The sequence below is a fragment of the Miniopterus schreibersii genome (assembly GCF_964146895.1).
Source record: "Miniopterus schreibersii genome assembly, chromosome: 1".
Lineage (NCBI taxonomy): Eukaryota > Metazoa > Chordata > Mammalia > Chiroptera > Miniopteridae > Miniopterus > Miniopterus schreibersii.
The window spans coordinates 2,098,185-2,112,374 of NC_138101.1; the positions used below are offsets into that span (position 1 = coordinate 2,098,185).

Consider the following 14,190-nt stretch of genomic DNA (forward strand, 5'->3'; position numbering starts at 1 on the left):
ACAGCATCATGAATGACAAAGTGCCACTGACTGGTCACTTGAAATGGTTCATTGTATGTTATGTGAATTTCGCCTCATTAACAAAGCAAAAGGGGAGCTCAGAATGGTGTGAGAACCACCTGGACATGCCTCTCCGAGCTTTGGTGACCCTGCCTGTAAATCGGGGAGAGAATTTAATGGGAATGCCTCGATTCCTGCCCTCGGCCACTTGCTAGGGAGCAGGCGGGGAGGGAGGGGGTGGGCAGCCCAGGAGTGGACCCCACACATCCCTCCTGGCAGCTGGCAGGGCACTGCAGTGCTCCCTGCACTGAGCGCTGGAGCTCTGCCCCTACCCACCTGCTCTGTGGCAGTGGGCAAGGCACCTGCCCTCTCTGGTCCTCTGTTTCTTCGGCTGTAAAAGGGGACCACAAAAGTCCCGGCCTCACAGGGAGGTTGGAAGATCCCACAGAGCACACTGCCCGACACACAGCGAAGGCTCTGAGAAGGGAGGAGGGAAGGGACTAGCCCAAGGCCACCCCGAGAGTGGCTGGCAGGGGACCTGGTCTGGGTCTGTTGGACCCACAGCCTCCCCAATTATACCTGAGGCTGGGGTGCAGCAACAGGTGGCCCCCGGAGGGGGCCTACAGACTTGAGGTGACTGCAAAAAATATTTATTGCTACTTGGCCCCTTCCTTTATTTCCCAGAAAGTGAGCCACCAGGACCCACTCCCCAAGGACAGGCCCTCAGGGCGGGTGGCCCGAGGCCAGCCAGGGTGCCCGTCCCCAGCTCCGCTGGGGGGCCAGGCTGATCCTGCGGATGTTGAGCTCGGAAGCGAAGGTCCTGGCCTTCTGGTAGAAGAAGAGGGACTTCTCGCGGTCCAGCAGGAAGTGGTGGTAGATGGTGGCCAGGCGCGTGTAGATTTTCATCTGCGCCTTTTTGTTGCCCAGGTCCACGGCTGCCGCCAGTGCCAGCTGGTAGTACCCGGCCGCGTCGAACGGGTCCTGCTGGGGGAGGGGACGTTTACCGCCAGCTCACATTCACTGACCCTGGGCCGGGGCACACGTGGAGCCCATCTCCCCAAAGCTGCTCCCATGCCTGCCATCATCGTCTCCACCCCACACTGGTCACCACACCGCCGGAGCCTGCGGCAGGCGGGACCCCGTGAGGCCAGCGACAGAGGTGCCTCTGGACTCAGCCCCTGAGTGTTTTCCTGGGAGGAGCCCACCTGCTCCCCTGGGGCTGCCTGAAGGTGGACTTGGGCTCATGTATGGGTCGGACCTGGAGGTCTGCGGGGGTCTAGGCCAGCACTTAGCTGCCCCGGTGTCCCCCGCACTCCGGAGCCTACTGTGTCTCCCCCTTCCCACCTGGGAGCCAGGGACTGTCACCCTGTCCCCTTCCCCCGCCCCACCGGCTGAGTGCCTCTTTCCCCCTCAGTCCTGGGGCCTCTGACCCCCTGAAAGACATCTGTGGTCTCCCCCTGGACTGAGGTGGGGTCTGGCCACTGTTCCGAGAGCCCCCTGCAGGGCCCACCCCAGCCCAGGGCCATTTCAGCTCCTGTCCCTCCAGCACCTGTCCACACTGATGTGGGCATGGCCCGGCCCTTCCTCAGGCGGGGCCCAGCTCACAGCCCCCCCAGCTGTCACCTCTGGAAGCAGTCCTTACTATTTTGATGCCCCCCCCCCCGACACCCACTCCTATTTCAGAGGCAGCTGTTCCTGGCCCTCCTGGGAGCTCTGAGCGTCTACTGACCAGGCAGGTGGAGCTTCTGGGGCCTGGGGTTCACTGAGACTGAGGACCTGGACCCAGGCCTCTGGGGCCTGAGTGCAAATCCCCCCTCCCCCCTCCCCCCACCTCCCCTCCCCGCGCCCACCTTCAGGTCGTAGAAGATGATGTCCCCAAGCACCAGGTACACCTTCATGTAGTACAGCGTCTCCTCGTCGAACTCCAGTGGCGAGCTGCAGAGCGAGAGCGCCTTGAGGTAAAAGTGCTCCGCCAGCTCCCCGTGGCCCAGCCGGTGGTGCAGGGTGGCCAGCCGGTGGTAGGCCACCCGCTCGTTCAGACGGTCCCCTGGGGACACGGGAGGGCCACGCGTGAGGACATGCTGCATGGGCGGGGGGCACAGGCCAATCGGGAGCACCCGGCCAATGCCGTCTCAGAGCTCCCACCAGGCACTTCCCGTCCAGAGACTCAGTTTTCCCACCTGTAAAGTGGGCCGAACCATGCCTGCTCCCCGCCCACCTCGGGGGTGTGGCGAAGTGGAGGGTTTGGAGGCCCCAGCTCTGAGCCTGCACATAGCCACCTGGATGGGGTGCCTTGGTTACTATTTTTGACTAGGAGACCCCAAAGGTCATACAGCCTGCAGACTGGAGGAGTCCACAGAATCCCGGGCCAGCCTCTCTCTCACCTTCAGCCCCCACCCTCCCGACCTCAGAGGCAAAGGCCAGGGGCACAGGGCTTACCCAGGGTGATGCTGAGCGCCAGGGCCATGTGGGCGAACTCCAGGCCCTCCTGCCACATGCCCAGCTCTGCCAGCAGCGCCACCAGCTTGTTGCACAGACGAAGCTCCGCCTCCTTGTTCCCTGTGGTCACCGTCAGGGGCAGCGCCCGGTCCTGCCCATGCAGGTGGGCGGGTCAGGCCTCCTCCTGCCTCGGCCTGCCCACACCCAGGACTCTCCTCAGAGCCCCACATAGTCCTGGGAGCCGCCCACCCCACTGCCCCATTGGATCCTTACGCAGCTCTGTCCCCAAGAGAAAGGTCAGCTCAGAGAGGTCCTGACGCCCTAGGGCCACCTGCCATGAGCAAGCTGGGGTGTGACCTGCAGCTCATCTGTCTACACTGCATAACCCAGACCAGCCTTCCCCTCCTGGACAGTGGGGGCCTACCCAGGAGGGTCCAATGCCCCTCTGTGCTCCGAAAATGCCAAATCTGTCTGAACCCCGGGCTGAGCCGCAGGCCAGGAGCTGGGCCGGCAGGAGGGGAGAAGCTGCCCTCCCTGGAGGGCACATGAAGATGGAGCCCTGTGCTTCTCTGAGCCTGTTTCCTCATCTGTGAAATGGGGATGCATGCCCAGGGTTGTTGATGATTGGGGTGCACACTGCAGCCTGAAGCTGCCGGTGACCCTTAAACAGCACTTCCTTTCTCTGTCCCTCTAGGCTGGGGTCGGGGGTTAGGACATGACCATCCCAGACAATGCACGGGGTGATCCTGCCTTCTGGGAGGCCTCTGCCCCACTGCACCTGGGCTTCTGCCCGCCCAGGGACCCCCACTGGGCTCCCGCATCGCCCCTGGGCCCTCACCCTGTAGAAGGACACAGCTTTCTCCCGCTCCCATGCCCCGTTGAAGAAGATGTCTCCGGCTGCCTCGAACAGCTCCAGCCCCAGGTTGGGGTCCCCTGTGTACAGGGCTGCGTTCTGTGCCACCTGCGGGGGTGCGGGACCTCTCATGAGACCCAGTCTCTAGCAGGGCAGGTGATCGTCCCACCTGGTGGGAACCTCCCAGCCACCTCCCAGCCACCTTGGGACCCTTGAGCTGCAAAAGCACGTGAATGGGGGCCCTCTTCCCTGTCACACACTTCAGGAGGGACTGGTCCTGTGCATGTTGAGGTCATGGTCACCCACTGGTGTCCCTTGAGGAGGCTTGTCCAGGTGAGGCCCCGGAGCCAGCAGGCGTGGACTGCTGAGGAGCTGGGCACAGAGTTCAGAGCTGGCCCCGAATTCCATGGCCTGCTCCAGGCTCACAGGGGTCCACATGCTGGCCCCTTTGCCTCCACTACTTTCCCTCTGTACCCTTAGCACCCCTGGTGGCATGTCTGCCCGCCTGTCCCACCAGAAGACTAAGGCTGTCAGCTTCTCCGCTGGGTCCTGGGTCTGGCACAATGCCTGGCACATAGTAGGTGCTCAACAAATACAGCTGACTGAATGAGTGGACTAGCCCCTGCCTGCCACCCAGACACACCCTACTGCTTGCAGTCCCCAAACCTGCCACCCTCCTGTGCGTCTTACTCCTGGAATACACCCTCCTCAATGGGCACCGGCCCCCACTCATTGCAGCTCCAACCAGCCTCAGTGACCCCAGACGGATAGAAACTTACCCTCCGGCTCCTCTCTGCACCCCGATTCCACCACAGCCCCAGGGCCCCAAGCCAGCATTGTCTGAGGGAGGCTCCTTTCCCCGCAGCCACAGCTCCTGACCTGGGAGCCTCTGCCCGGCCCAGGGGGGTTCACAGCAGGCTCTCAAAAGGGAAAAGCCTCCCAGGGACTGCGGGCCTCCCAGCGTCCCCCGCACCTGGATGTACAGGTCCACCAGCTCCCTCTGCTGGAGGAGGTAATAGATCCTCCCGGCCTGCAGCCAGGCGTAGGCTTCCTTCTCCTTCTGCTGGAGGTCGATGAAGATCCCCAGGCTGCGCTTGGTGTAGTCCAGCGCTGATTTGTAGGCCCTGAGTCAGACAGGATGCTCAGGACGAAGCCCCCAGGCCGCCGGCGCATGGGAGGTGCCAGGCTCTTCCCAGGGCAGGTCGGGTGACAATGGGCCTGGACTGTTGGGAGTGGGGACAGACCCTGCCCCTCCCAGGCGGGTGGGAGAGCCGCGTGAACACGGGCTGCACAGCTCACGTGGCAAAGATAAAGGAGGCTCTTTGGAGGGGAACATGGGCGTGGCTGGGAGGGGCGCCTGTCCCATCTCCGCCCGCCTCCCACAGGCGCCTGACCTCCCCGGGTGCAGCAGGAAACATCAGCACTGGGCAGAAATTTAGAGATTGTCTAGGCCAGAGGCTCAAGAGCCACCCCAAGGGCTGTAAAATGCAAATGGCAGGGTGCTGCTCCCCAAGTTTCTAATTCTGGGGTGAGGCCTGGGAATGTGCATTTCCAGCAAGTCCCTGGTGTTGTGGATGCTGCTGGTCCGGGGGCCACTTTGAGAAGCACTGATCCAGGGCACTGGCCCGTTGGTGATGCTGTGAAACTGAGGCCTGGGACTGGCCTGCCAAGCTCTGTGGAAGCCGGCTCCTTCCTGCTCTCCGTGAGCCCCACCCCGAGGGGCATGCTGGTGACGATGCCAGGCCCTGCATGCTGCCTGCTCTGGGTGTCCCTTTCCACACCCGGGGAGGAAGCTCAGAGTGGGCTTCACGAGGGACACAGGACCCCGAAACCCTGGGGGGAGCCGGTGGCGAGAATCCTCCGAGCACAGGTGGCTGCTTCCCTACGGGAGCTGAGCTGGTAGGAGCAGACTCGGGCAGGCACAGGGCAGCTTACAGAAGCCACCAGGGCAGAGAGCAGAGCCCAGAGACACAGGCTCTGCCTCCCCTGGGAGTTGTGCAAACAGGGGGGCCGAGGACAAGTGTCATGGGACTCCTGTGTCATGGGCATTAATTAGTGTGACCCCCAAGGCAATGGTCCCCAAGGAAAGGCCCCCCCGGGAGGCTGCCCAGCGTCCTCGTGACCCTTACGCTTCGTGGGGCCGGCGCTCACCGCTCAGTGCCCAGGGAAAGGTAGAGCTGGCTGATGGTCTCCAGGAGCTGCCCCTCCAGCGCCTTGTCGGCCACTCTTCGGGCCAGCGAGAGCTGGAACTCGTGGTAGACCACGCACTGGGCCTTCCTGGGCCTGACCGTGCTGTAGAAGTGGCACAGCCGCTGGACGGCTCGCAGCTGGCCTGGGCAGGGGGACACAGGGAGGAAGCCACTGTCACTGACCGCAGCCCTGTGTGCGGGGCTCACGGGCCCCGGCTGCATGCCTGCCTCTCCCACACCCCTGTGAGCTGGGGCCATCGCAGGCTGTACACTGAGCTCAGGCAGGCCAGGTCACCTATTGGACGTCACACAGCGACGAGCAGATGGCGACGGGGCCAGGCAGGGCAGGCATGGGTGCCCGAGAGATGGCACTGCCCACTTTCACAAGGCCCAGGCCTGCGGTCCTGGCCAGGCTCTCCCAGGGCACCAGGACGCTGTTTCCAGAGCGCCTTCTGGTCAACAGCTCCTCATGTTGAGCTGCAGGGCGGGACGCCCACACCCCTGTGTGGCAGGGGGGCAAACTGAGTCCAAAGCTGAGTACCGGCCCGCAGTGGAGACGGGATTCAAATCTGGCCTCCGGCATCCAGGAGCCAAAGCTCCGTCAAGAATCCAGGCTTCCAGCCTTGGCCACTGTGGCTCAGGGGTCGGAGCGTCAGCCCATGCACCAAAGGGTCATGGGTTCGATTTCTGGTCAAGGGCAGGTTCCTCAGCTGCAGGTTCCCTGCCCGCCCTGTGCAGGAGGCAACCAGTGAATGTGTCTCTGTCACATGGATCTCTCTCTCCCCCTCACTCCCCCCTTCCCTTCTACTCTGAAAAGCAATGAAAAAAATATCCTCAGGTGAGGATTAACCTCCCCCCCAAAAAAGTGGACAAATCTTTAGCCAGACGGACCAGGAAAAAAGAGTGACGATGCCAATCTCTCAAGTGAGGAGTGAGAGGGACACTAATGACCGGGGACACTGGCCGCACAGGGTGAGGGGATGGGCACCGAGCACTGTGCACCGCTGTATGTGAACAAGTTAGAGGAAATGGAAAATGCCTAAAAGCACACAAACGACCGAAACAGCCCAAAAAAGGGCCCAGAGCAAGCACGGGGTGACCCTGGGCACCACCCCAGCCCTCGGTCTCCTCTCTATTCAATATGGGGGTAACAACATGATCCCCAGGTCCCCGCAAACTCTGAATCTCCAAGTGCCCCGGGGTCCCCATAGGAGATTTCTCAGAGGCCTACAGGGGCCACTGGCGAGCACCACCTGGACCTCCCCGAGGCCACAGGTCCCTGGACCCCCAGCTCTTGGTTCTTCCTGGAGGTTCAGAGGGCCCTCTGCCGGTCTCAGTGAGTGTGCTACAGCCCTCGGTGGCTCCCCAGTGCTCTCAGGGGAAATGCCAAACCACAGCCCGGTTCTCCTGCCCCTGCCTAGGCCCCCAATCGAGGTTCTCACCACCCTTCACCTGTCCCACCCAAACCCTGCACCTCAGCGCACAGCCCACCTCACTCACCCAAGGGCCTTTGTATAAGCTGCACCTTCTGCCCCCCCGCCCTGTACCTCTCCCATGACTGGTTAGCACCCTCTTTAACCCGCAGGTCCCAGACTAAACAGCCTTCCCTGATCCATGTGTCAAGGGCAGGCGCTGTACATCACCACGTTGAGGACTCACTTTGTGGTTCTCGTGGCCCGAGCATTGGTTTCCCATGAGAACCGCTAGGGTCCTGTTTGCATGTGGAGCCTTGCACAGAGCCCAGAGCCCAGAGCCCAGAGCCCAGAGCCCAGAGCCCAGAGCCCGGAGGCTGGTGTCCCTGCACAACAAGGGACTGTTAATAAAGCCAGCTGTTCCTTGGCCCTGGGAACTGCCCAGCGCCCAGGAGGTGACTGGTGTGCAGGGCCATCCGCTGCCCAGCAGATGCACCAGCTAAATCACCCAGAGTTCAAGGCCCACACAGCTCCTCTCTGCTAGTGCCCAGGCTAGGGGACTGCGGTGCTCGAAGCAGGATGCACCAGGCAGACTGAGATGAACCTGCGGCCCTGCTGGTATCTGGCCCAGCGTGGGAAGACCCTTGAGCACCTGCACACAGCTGCGGGTTTCCACTGCTCGCTCTTCTTGGTGGTGGAAAAACCGCCGCCCACCAGTGACTCTCACAGCCCAGGTGCGTTCTGACCAGAGACGAAAGAAAACACATTCTTTCCAGGAAGCCGGAGCAGGGGTGGGTGGCACTTACTCTCCAAGTGGTTCATCTCCACGGCGACCAGAAAGGCCCACTCGTAGTAGCACTTGCCCTGCTGGGCCAGGGCCTGGAGGGTGTACAGGTGACCCAGCTGCAGGAGCACCTGCGTGAAGTCCTGGCCACACTGGCCGCTGGGCAGCCGAGAGAACAGCTTCACGGCCTCCAGGAGGTAGTGCTGGGCCAGCCCCCTGGCCCCCGCCTGCAGGCACAGGGCCCCGAAGTTGGCCAGGACCACTGCCTGGTTCTGCAGCTGGCCCAGGCCCTTGGCGATGCTCAGGGCGCGGTAATAGCCCTCGGCCGCCTCCCGGGTCCTGCCCGTCCTCTTCAGGGCGATGGCGATCATGTTGGCGACCACTCCCTCCTGGTCCACAGTGGCCACCGCTGCATCCAGGACAGACTGCAGGATGTCCACGGCCACCGGGCTCTGTCTGTGTAGCATGTGCAGCCAGGCGAGGGCCACCAGGTGGTCCACAACCAGGCGGCTGCCCATCTCAGCGTCGGCTTCCACTGCCCGCATCATGAAGGAGATGGCCCGGCCGTGCTGCCGGTGGTGGCTGTGCAGCTGGGCCAGGCTGGCATAGAGGGGACCGCGCCATGCCAGCCTCGTGCCTGGGGCCAGGGAGGCCAGCGCTTGCCTGAGGTAGTGAGCGATCTGGGAGGGGAGGCGGTGGGGCTGGGGTGCGTTCTGCAGGACCAGGTCCACGCTCCTGAGGGAGGTGGCCAGCGAGCCCCGAGTCTGCAGCGAGGCCACCTTGGTGCAGCTGAGCGCCAGGTGAGGCAGGCACTTCCTGCTGTAGACATCTGCCAGGAGCAGGTAGCAGTCTGCGGGCCACACGGCGTCCGGGCACCCCAAGGCCCTGTGCAGGAGCAGCAGCCTCTCCAGGAAGGGCAGGGCGGCCTCGGGCTGCTTGAGGCGGACCTGGTGCTTGGCCAGCAGGAAGCAGGCGCGCGCCTCGGCCTGCGGACTCCGGGCCCCAATGGCCCTCCGCAGAGCGTGCCTCAGGAGCTCCGCCTCGGCCTCCGTGCCACAGACCTGGCCGGGCGACCCCAGGAGCAGGGCGCAGGCTTTGGGCACCACCTGCCCACACTTCTCCCTGTTCTTCTGCTTCAGGTGGATGGTGGCCAGGTTGGCATACAGGGCTACTACCAGGAAGAGGTCGCCGAAGTGGCCCCCCAGAGCCCCTAGGGCCTCCTCGAAGTACACCCGGGCCTGGGACAGCTTGAGTCTCCGCACGCACAGCCGCCCCAGGAGGAAGCAGAGCCTGGCCAGGGCCATGGGGAGGTCCGCCTTCTTGGCTACCCCCCGGGCCTGCGCCAGGCACCCGGCCAGCTCCTCCTCGTCGGTGAAGCCACAGAACAGGGTGCTGAGCCCTGGCAGGGAGAGGTCGTACAGGCCACGGAAGCTGGCCTCGTACCCGGGACTGTCCAGGAACCGCAGCAGGGGGCCCAGGGCCTCCGGGTCCGCCCAGTCGTCCTCCACGTCCAGGGAGAAGAAAGGCTCCTCGGTGGTCGGTGAGCTCACACTGCTGGACACTGTGTGGAGACCCCAGGACACTGGCTCCTCGGGGCAGCTGTGGCAGGACTTACATTGCTGTAGAATGTTCTTCACCTTCTGCAGGGTCTCATGCGGCTCTGGGTGCAGGCCAGGTAGAGGCATTTCTGCAAGTCACCGAAACCCCAGGTGGGTTAGAGTCTGATCTGAGTCCAGGATGGGACAGGGGCATCCCTCCCCGGGCGCAGTGCCCCTGTGGCGGCACTTGGCAGACACTGCCTCCCCAGGGAATGCCAGCACCCAGCGCACAGTGGGTGCTCAGCACACAGTGGCAGCCCGGTGCACAGTGGGAGCTCTGTCATATGGTTATAGGGAGAACACAGGTCCGTTGGGCCAAGTAACCACATGGCCCCCTTTGCTTAATTCTTTCCTGTTCCAAAGCAGTTTCAGGAGACTAGTGTCCTAGCCTTGTGACCACTCAGACCCCCTTTCCCTTTAGAAAGATTCAAAGCCACTTAACAGGGCATCCATTCAGTGCTGCAACTGCCCACGTGTGAATGTCAGCACCTCAGGCCTCCAACCAGGTGCCGGCACCCCTGTGACATCCTCAAGAGCCAATCAGGGGAAGGGATCAGCCTGAGCTCAAAAGCCACCCACAGAACTGAGAGAACCAGCCACCCACGGGGGGCAGAGGAAGGTCCCTTCCTAGCCTGGGACCACTTCGCGCAGGAAAGAGCGGGGCTGGCTCCCAGACCCCCAGGCTCCACCTTCACTTCAGCTGGTCTGAGAATCTAAAGGGTTATTTTTAATCTAAAGGGTTAAAAATAAAAGCAAGGGCCAGGAGCTGGAGGAGCTGGGGACACCCGGGCTGTTGGCTTTGGAACAGCCCGAACCCAAAGGCTAGCCCAGCGTCAGAGCAAACAGCTCCGTTTCCTGTTGGGAAACAGCGCTTAGAGGGGCATGTGTCTGGGAGCAACAAGCCAGCAAAGGCTCCTCTGTTTCACATTCACACGTAAAAAATGTTCTGAACGAGCGGTGTCCTTACTAGTCTGCGAAGTCCGGGAATAGGAAAAAGAATTGGGTGTGGTTCAGTGGAAAGCATCCGACTCGGCCAGATGTTTGGTTTGCTGAGAAAACGCCCCCGTCCGGCGCAGCCGATGGGCTCTGCCAGGTGTGTGCTCCCCTTGGCAGGGTGTGAAATGCCCCCTCCTCCAGGAAGGCGAGCCTGCAGCCCTCATCCCTGTCCTCACCCGGCAGAGGCTCACGGGACGACCTTAGAACAGCCCCGGGGGCAGGGGGGCTTCTCACCGACACCCCAAGGTGGCCCTTCCGTGTTAGTGCTTCACGGATCCCGCTCTCAGGGATCCTCAAAGGGACCTGGGACATTACGTCCTGGGCCGTCCCCCGTGCAGACCCCCTGTTCAGGGGGAGGAGGGGCTCTCCCTGGACCGGCCCCTCTGGGAAGGAGCAGACCCTCGAGGGATTTACTTCTCCAGCATAAGCTCCAAACTCAGCACCCGAGCGCTTTAACGCAGAGCGCGTGGGAGCGTCAGCTGCTCTGGGGGCTGAGAGCGGCCCAGGGCTGGGCGTGGGCTCAACGCGGAGGGGACACCGCCTTATCTGGGGACAGGGCGGGGGGCTGCCCCAGTGGAGGGAGCTCCACCTGTAGCTCATCCAGCCTCCAGGGCAGGACTCCCCTCCCACCGGCCGGCTCCCATGGAGGAGCGAGGTCTATGACCGGCACCCACGGGGGCCGGCTCCGAGGCCTCTGCCTGGTGTCACCCCCGAGGCCCACCGTGACCAGAGGAGCCCCGTGCCGCATGGGGGGAACCCACCTTGTCCTTCTGGCTGCTCAGCCTCAGCTTCCCCTAGTCTGTCTGCAAACGGGGAGGAGAGAAGTGTCAGCCTCCAGCAGCGCCCCTGGGACCCAGGGCCGTGTCGTGCTGAGGTGGACACCAGGATGGTGATACTCCCAGCTCCAGCACTGGTGAGGGGCAGCGGGGCTCATGGGACCCGTGGGTGAGGGGCCGAGAAGCCGCGCTTTCCAGGGTCCATCCCCCCCCCCCCCCGCTCCCCTGCAGGGCACCATCCCCCACGAGGGGCTGCGGCTTCCACCCTCGATGCCATGGACTCCGACCCCTCATCCCAGGGGCAGCGCCTCCCCAAGCCTCGGTGCCCACCGCCTTAGGGTGGGCGACACTGGCAGTACACTGGGTTGCCATAGAAACAAATGAGAAAGCGCTGTAAAGAGACATGCACAGGGTAAACCATGTCAGCTGTGGTGACACAGCTCCTGGGAGGCTACGTGGCGTCCAGCGGAGAGAGGCTGAGCCCCGGATGCCTCCCCCAAGTGGGGTCCCAGTGGGGCTTCCTGGGTAAGGGAAGAAACCACACACCGGCCGGCTAAGGCCTCGCTACGCCAAGGCCAAGTGCGAGTTCGTCTGGTTAGGAAGAGAAACAGGCCTGGGTGGTTGGGAAGCTTCGCCTGCTGCTGGCGGGAAAGGTCCTGCCATGCGTGCTCGCAAGCAGGCTGAGATGTGTGTACATGTGTGTGTGCATGTGTATGCGTGTGTACGTGCCTGGATGGGTAGCTATATGTGCACGTGTGTGTTTGGGTGTGGCTGTGTGTCTGCGTGTGCATATGTATATGTGTATACATGTAAGGGTGTGCACATGTGCATGTGTCTCTGTGTGTACATGTACACGTGTCTCTGTGTGTACATGTGTACGTGCGGGCATGCATCCAGCAGGACGAAGCCGTGAGTCCGGCCTTGTCCCCTGTGTCGTATTTGTCCTCATGGTTGTGACGCACTTCCTTCATCCACGCCTTGCACCGCAGCACGCAGGAAAACCCCAAGAACGGGGCGAGGCGACGTGGGGACAGCACCGTCTCCAGGAGGTGGCACTCTGGTCAGGCCAGGCCCCCCGGACCCACACCTACCCAGGCTGTAGGCCGAGCAGATGTCCGCGCCCGACATCCTCCTGAGCAGCTGCCTGGCGCCCTCCTCGGAGAAGCGGCCCTCCCGGCTGAAGAAGGACCGCTCTTCCTCAGCGAGAAAAATCACGCTGTCCAACCTGGAGAGAGAGGCTTCATTCACGATCGCGTGTGTCCAGAGCACACGCCGCACAGGGAAGACCCGCTCCACCCCTTCACATGACAGCAGTCCCTGCACACCTACTGTGTGCGCAGCAGTGAAGACCCCGGATGACAAACAAAAACCAAACAGACCCTGCCTTCCAGGGAGCCCGGCCTGGCCAGCAGCAGATGCCCGGGAGCAGAAATAGCTGTGACACACACAGTAGGTCACGGCAGCCTGGGAAGATGAGCTCTTAGGCAGCCTTCAAAGCCCAACTCCAAAAACCCCTCCCCCTGGGAGCCGGCCGTGATGGCACAGGTAGAGCTGATCCCTCTACACACTGAGCTCACACAAGCCCCACGGTGCTTCCACAGCACCCAACACAAACACGCGTGTGCTCTGTGAGGGCAGGGAGAGGGAAGACAGGAGGAAATGGAGAGAGGGAGGAAGTAGGAGGCCGTTTTAGGACTAAATTACCTGCAGAATGTGAAACTTTGAAAAGTACTTTGAACTTAGAGGGCTCTGTTTTGAGAAGGTAAAGAAAACCTTAGAGTAGCTTGTGGGATATTCAACAAAATACATGTCAAAAAATCGGTGTCATAAAAGACAAGGAAGACCAGGTAACTGATTCAGGTGAAGGGGACAAGATGAACCCTGTGGTCTGGAATTTTCTCCGGCTACAGCGGGCATTGTGGGAAACTGGCCGGAGCCGAATGCGGTCTGCAGTGTCGGGGGTAATTCCCTGGCTTTGACAGTCAGATGGTGGTTATGTGAGTGGACGTCCTGGTTTTGGAAACACTGACTGATTTAGGAGTAAAGGACATCATGTTTGCAGAGGGTTTAGAAAAATCCGGAAGTAGAGAGAAAAGGGACAGCGAATGTCATCACATGGGTGCTCGGGCCATCTGGGTGAAGGGTGCCCTGGGCCATCTGGTGAAGGGTGCCCAGGGACTTCAGGCTCTCGCTGTGACATTTCCCTGAGTCTGAGATTATGTCAGCCCCAGGACACTCAAGCGGAGGGACAACATTGCATCTCAGAGAAAGACCACTGGCAGCAATGGGAGCAAAGATGGAAGGGGCCCAGGCAGGAAGGTGACGCTGGGCCCTGGGGACAGGGGATGGCAGCCTGGGCTAGCTCCAGGCCTGGTGACACAGCTGGGTGCAGACTTGGGAGGCGTGGTCCAGGACCAAGTCAGGGTTTGTCACCTGTGAGGCAGGGAGACAGCAGCAGGGTTCCCACGGGTGAAGGGGTGGGGCTCAGGGAGGGGCAGGGCCTCAGCCACTCACTCAGACGCGTGGCCCTGCACGCTGACAAGACTCGTCCGCACAAACCCAACCTGGCCCGAGGACGTGTGCCGGCCCAGGAACCAGGGCAGGCCGGGCACCCGGGCGCCCAGGATCTCGATGAGGTCGCCACTGCAGAAGGTCATCTCCTCGGGCCCCAAGCCCTGGTAGTCTGCCAGCGCGGAGGCCAGGCCCATGGCTGCAGGAGGAGGGCACAGGGTCAGCGGGAGTGGGGCTGGGCGGGCGGTGGGGGGCCCTAGGCCAGGGACACGCAGCCCCGCTGTGGGATCACGTGGCACCGGCCTGGCGTTGGGCACCAGTCGTGAGAGGCAGGACATCTATGGGGTCCTCAGAGAGGGTGTTTTGTCCCCATGCTGATGGGGAGAAACTGAGGCCCGGAGACTTGAATAAACCTGGCCCCCGGGTGTTGGCCTCCAAGGCTAGGGCGTTGCCTCCATCCCACCCAGGGAGGCCAGGCCAAGGCCCACTCAGGACGCATGCAGCTACAAACAGGGGTCCTTCTCACCTATCCCAGGGAGCCTCATGGCCATGTAACAGGGACACAAGGCCACCAAGCACTAGCCAGCTTGGGGCTGAGCAAAAATGCTGTCCAGGAGCCCAGGGGCCTAGCA

The 14,190-nt window shown here is 62.4% G+C and overlaps 1 protein-coding gene across 4 annotated transcripts in view; it reads right to left on the minus strand.

The window, feature by feature from the left end:
- Window positions 1-28: 28 nt before the first annotated feature.
- The window catches only part of SH3TC1 (SH3 domain and tetratricopeptide repeats 1), a 34,424-nt gene continuing 20,262 nt past the window's right edge, over window positions 29-14,190 (minus strand). The window contains exons 9-18 of one of the 4 annotated variants that reach the window (XM_081141501.1): window positions 13,562-13,757; window positions 12,139-12,272; window positions 11,033-11,074; window positions 7,700-9,364; window positions 5,444-5,624; window positions 4,266-4,416; window positions 3,278-3,400; window positions 2,440-2,590; window positions 1,851-2,047; window positions 29-981 (exon numbers count right to left, since the gene is read on the minus strand). In XM_081141501.1, coding sequence (XP_080997627.1) covers window positions 724-981; window positions 1,851-2,047; window positions 2,440-2,590; window positions 3,278-3,400; window positions 4,266-4,416; window positions 5,444-5,624; window positions 7,700-9,364; window positions 11,033-11,074; window positions 12,139-12,272; window positions 13,562-13,757 — 3,098 coding nt within the window. In that variant the 3' untranslated portion in view covers window positions 29-723. Of the gene's footprint in view, window positions 985-1,850; window positions 2,048-2,439; window positions 2,591-3,277; window positions 3,401-4,265; window positions 4,417-5,443; window positions 5,625-7,699; window positions 9,365-11,032; window positions 11,075-12,138; window positions 12,273-13,561; window positions 13,758-14,190 lie in introns of all 4 variants that reach the window. The other 3 variants (XM_081141504.1, XM_081141503.1, XM_081141502.1) reach the window with 3 other exon arrangements.